The 4,499-nt window shown below is 55.5% G+C and overlaps 1 protein-coding gene across 1 annotated transcript; it reads left to right on the top strand.

Annotated features, from left to right (window-relative positions):
- Nucleotides 1-1,822: 1,822 nt before the first annotated feature.
- MFSD6L (major facilitator superfamily domain containing 6 like) lies at nt 1,823-4,023 on the top strand. The gene has a single exon (XM_032138898.2). It carries the CDS (start codon nt 2,067-2,069, stop codon nt 3,825-3,827), a length of 1,761 nt encoding a protein of 586 aa, XP_031994789.1. The 5' UTR covers nt 1,823-2,066; the 3' UTR covers nt 3,828-4,023.
- Nucleotides 4,024-4,499: the final 476 nt, after the last annotated feature.

The raw sequence follows: 4,499 nt of genomic DNA, 5'->3' as shown, positions 1-4,499 counted from the left end.
CTGAGAAGTGGATGGATGCGCTATCCTCCACTGAGGCTGCCCACAGAAGAACCCAGGGAGGGGCAGGAGTAGGGCAATCATTAGTGTGACTGAGGTGGTTTTAAACCTGAAATGATTGCAGTAGCACTGAATTTGAGTGAGTTTACCTGGTGGAGGCTAGATTTTATTTTTCCTGCCATTGGTGTGATGTAAACGGATTCATACCAATTTCATCACCAGTCATTAGGTTTTCAGTAGATGTCTGCAGAGTTTACCAGTTTTTTAGGTTAAGTGAGGTTTCTGGGCCTGCTCCCCAACATATTCTCTACCACCTGACAATGAAGGCAAGTCATAGGCCGAATTCCGTTACACATAGACACGTGTGGGCAAGTAGTTCTGCTCCACCCCCAGCCAAATTAGGTGCTCTGAGCAAACCTTGTATGAAAAGTTTACTGAATCAGGGGCTGCACACTGGACCATTTTGAAGCAAAGCCTACAGCATCCTTCCAAAGGGTTTGGACTACTGGCATCTCTAGATTTTTTTTTTTTTTTTTTTGAGACGGAGTCCCACTCTGTCGCCCAAGATGGAGTGCAGTGGCACGATCTCGGCTCACTGCAAGCTCCACCTCCCAGGTTCACGCCATTCTCCTGCCTCAGCCTCCTGAGGAGCTGGGACTACAGGCGTCTGCCACCACACCCAGCTAATTTTTTTGTATTTTTAGTAGAGACAGGGTTTCACCGTGTTCGCCAGGATGGTCTTGATCTCCTGACCTTGTGATACGCCCGCCTCGGCCTCCCAAAGTGCTGGGATTACAGGCATGAGCCACCGCGCCCAGCCATCTCTAGATTATTATAGCCTGTTCCAGCGAAAGAGAAAATGCCTTCAAAAAAATTATATCCAATCCAGGTGACTTGGACACCACTAATTTCACCAGTGAAAAACTATTTCTAATTTCTATTATGTCCATTAGTGAAGACACTTCTGTTGATTTAAGATTGTCGAAGTGCTTGTACTAGCTGTCTCTGTCTTTTTGATGAAATGCTAGCTAACCACCTCAAGTGTGTGTACACTCAAACAGGGCACCTGACCACCCTTAGGTGTAGATTAAAACTGTGCAGCACATACATACGGCTCTGGGGACTGCCATGTGCTGGCGATCGGCTGCAAGGAGTTCACCTGGACGACTGCCATCAGCTGTCAGCCCTCCTTAAGGACTGTCCCAGCTGGAGATAACCATGTCACCCAAGGTCATGCCATTTCTGAGGGCAGTACGCATCCAGTGAAACAATTCTAGGCCCCCGGGACAAAAATACCTGCCTTCCTGGAGCTTGGATTCTGGTGGAGACAGACAATAAACAAGGTCAACACATGAAATATAAGCCCGTAGTGCCTTGGACAGTGGTAAGTTCTAGAGAGAACGATCAAGTAGGACAGGGGAGTGGGAGTCTTGGGGGCAGGGTGGGTACAGGGGTATGGGATTTGCGATGTCAGAGTGGACCGTGTTGATCTCTTGTCTGTGGCTGGTCACTGATCAGGGTGCATTCCAGTAGAGACCTGAAGAAGATGAGGGAAAGAGCCTGGTGGATACCATTCATTCCGTTCTGGCTCTCTCCACGCCGACTCTGACGGTTTTACTTGCCTGAAGCAGTGCAGGCGTTTAGCTCAGGCTCCTGGGCTACATTGGCAGCCAGAGGCCAGGCGGGGCCCGCGGCCTAGCTCAGAGCGCACCCTGCAGGCCCCTGGACGCGCCCCTAGCGCGCACCTGCGCACGTCCGGGCAGGTGGCCCGCGGAGGCTGCAGGACGTGGCAGGTGCGGCTCGCAGGTGCGCCGGCCCCGCCCCCACCATCCCCCCGCCCCGCCTCTCCCTCTGGGCGGGGCTACTTTCGGGCCAGCGGCAGGACCTGGGGGCTGTGGCCGGGGGCGGCCGTTGACCTGGTGACCGCGGCGCCGCCCCAGACCGGGGGTGCAGTCCCACTCGCTCCGAGCCCCGGGACCCCGAGCCTCCCTCCCGGGTACATGGGGCCGCGCCGGCCTTGCGCCCAGCTCCGCCCTCCGTCGGCCCAGGCCTGACAGAGCCCGGCAGCCATGAGTGCCAACCCCCAGTGGGACACCAGCAGGGCGCTGGGGGTGGCCAAGCTCTTCCATCTGGTGTGCGGGGTCCGGGAAGCCTGCGTGACCCCGTTCCTGACCTTTTACCTGAGGCAGCTGGGCTTGGCCGCGCCCTGGGTGGGCATCCTAATGGGAACTAAGCACCTAATCGCTGCCTTCTGGGCTCCCGTCTGTGCCTTCCTGGCCAAAAGCTACCGGAAACGGAGAGCGCTTCTGATTGGCTCCTTGCTCGGCTCGGTGGGGGCCAGCCTGCTGATGGTCCTGGTCCCACCGGCGGACAAAAATCGGGTGCACTTCCCTTGTAATGGAAGCAGCGGCCTGACCAGCACAGACGCACTCCCGGGGGTCACACTACCTGTGAACATCACCTCGGCCCAAGAGCCTGCCTCCAGCCACCCAGCCAAGAGGACTGCAGAGATGGAAATGCCTGGTTTCAGAAACCCACCTGGTGAAAGTGACCGAGAAACTTTCCGTGATCTGCACGGCTACTTAGCGCCCTCCGTTGAAGGAGCTGGGACCACATCCCAAGTTCTCCTCCATCCTGTCACTTCGGGGCTGAAAGATCGTTCCTGGGAAGTTACTTTTGAGGTGGTCAAGACAGCCCTCCCCTCGCTTCCTGGGGGAAAAGGGCCCGGGAATCCAGCCAATTTGTCAGGGACCAAGGGGAAAGCCTGGGCTTTTGACCTGTCTTTGGAGGGGTTGCGGTGGACTTTCATCCTCTCCTTGGGGTCCGTGGCGTTCTGGGAGCTGCTGACAGCACCTCTGGAGCATGTGGCAGATGACAGCCTTTATGAGTACCTGGATTTTGTGGATGCCACTGACCGATACAGAAGCCTGTGGGTCTGGAGGTTGCTGGGCATGTTGGCAGGCGTGTCTGGCATCGCAGCCTTGGTGGGGCAGCTGGACTGCTTCCTGATGACCAGTGGCCCCCGGGGTGTGGTCTACTTCTATGGGTACTCGGTGGTCAGCACTCTGGCCTTACTGGTGAGCATTGCCTTTCCCATTCCCATCTGTCAGCGGTGGGAGCCCAGCTACAAAAGGGTCAAAGCACTGTCCATTGTGGGGGGTGACCCCCGCCTCATTCTCCTCGCCTCCACCGTTGTTTTGATAGGAGCCATCGTCAGTACTGTCCAGAACTTTCTGTTCTGGCACATGGAGGACCATGGGAGCGGCGAGCTGGTCATGGGTTTCTCGGTCGCCCTCAGCTTGCTGGGGGAAATTCTGCTTCATCCGTTCAAAACTACATTGCTTAGGAAACTGTCCAGGACGGGCCTGGTGGGGCTGGGGCTGAGCTGCCTCGCTGGGCAGCTGCTGTACTACTCTTTCCTCTGGAGCTGGTGGTCCGTCCTCCCCGTTCAGATCTTGAGTGCCATTAGCAACAGGGCTTTGTTGTGGGCTGTGGGGGCCTCAGTAGAGGACCTGGCCACTCCCCGCACAGAGAGGGCTCTGAGTGCCTTGTTCCGAGGCCACTTTTACGGGAGTGGCTGTAGCCTGGGCAGCTTTGTCGGGGGCTTTGTGGTGATGCGCTTCAGCCTGGCTGTGCTCTACCAGGCCTGCTGCGTGGCCCTGTTGCTCTGGTTGGCCTTGCTCCTGTCCATACAGAGGAGGCTGCCCCAAGAGCGGAAAATCAAGTACTCGAAGCTGCTGTCCGTGGAGGTGAGTGACACCAGTGACTCTGAGCAGGGGACAGAGCAGGACTGGCTTGTGAAGGCCATGAGGGAGGAACACTCAGACTGAAAGGGCTGAGAAATCCAGAGTGTGCTGATCCAGCAAAGAATGAATGGACTGAACCAAACTCAGCCTGCTGAGGACAGAAACCTGCCCCGGACTGCTGGGAGCCGGGGAAGGAGGGTGGGTCTGTGCTGAAGGCCCAACAGGATCATCTCATTGCATGATTTTCTTTACTTTTGAAGTAAAAGGAGATTTAACTTTTTGCCATTCAATCATTTTAAATAATGGAGGAAGAATACATTTGCTTTTTAAAAAGTTCCCTCTATAGTCACTATATGTTGATGTTTAAGGTTTGCAAAAGTCCTGACTCGGGTGCTGTTGAATTCAGCAATGGCTGAAGCGATCAAATCAAACTGTCAGTGCCAAGAAGACCATGGGGACCTGCAGGATTCTGTTGGCAGAGAGGGCAGCTGACTTGGATGAATCATGGCATTCCTAGGGGTCATAAAGGCATTAGCCTGCTTCTGTGAAAGCCATGCCGTGGGCAGGTAAGAATGGTAATGAAGGGCCGGGCGTGGTGGCTCTTGCCTGTAATCCCAGCACTTTGGGAGGCCGAGGCGGACAGATCATGAGGTCAAGAGACCGAGACCATCCTGGCCAACATGGTGAAACCCTGTCTCTACTAAAGACACAAAAATTAGCTGGGCGTGGTGGTGCACGCCTGTAGCCCAGCTACTC

This window comes from Hylobates moloch, unplaced genomic scaffold (assembly GCF_009828535.3).
Source record: "Hylobates moloch isolate HMO894 unplaced genomic scaffold, HMol_V3 SCAFFOLD_19, whole genome shotgun sequence".
Classification (NCBI taxonomy): Eukaryota; Metazoa; Chordata; class Mammalia; order Primates; family Hylobatidae; genus Hylobates; species Hylobates moloch.
This window is presented reverse-complemented; position numbering and strand designations above follow the sequence as displayed.

Bases quoted from the DNA above. Each gene is read 5' to 3' on its own strand.
- MFSD6L (XM_032138898.2), top strand. From the start codon at position 2,067: ATGAGTGCCAACCCCCAGTGGGACACCAGCAGGGCGCTGGGGGTGGCC.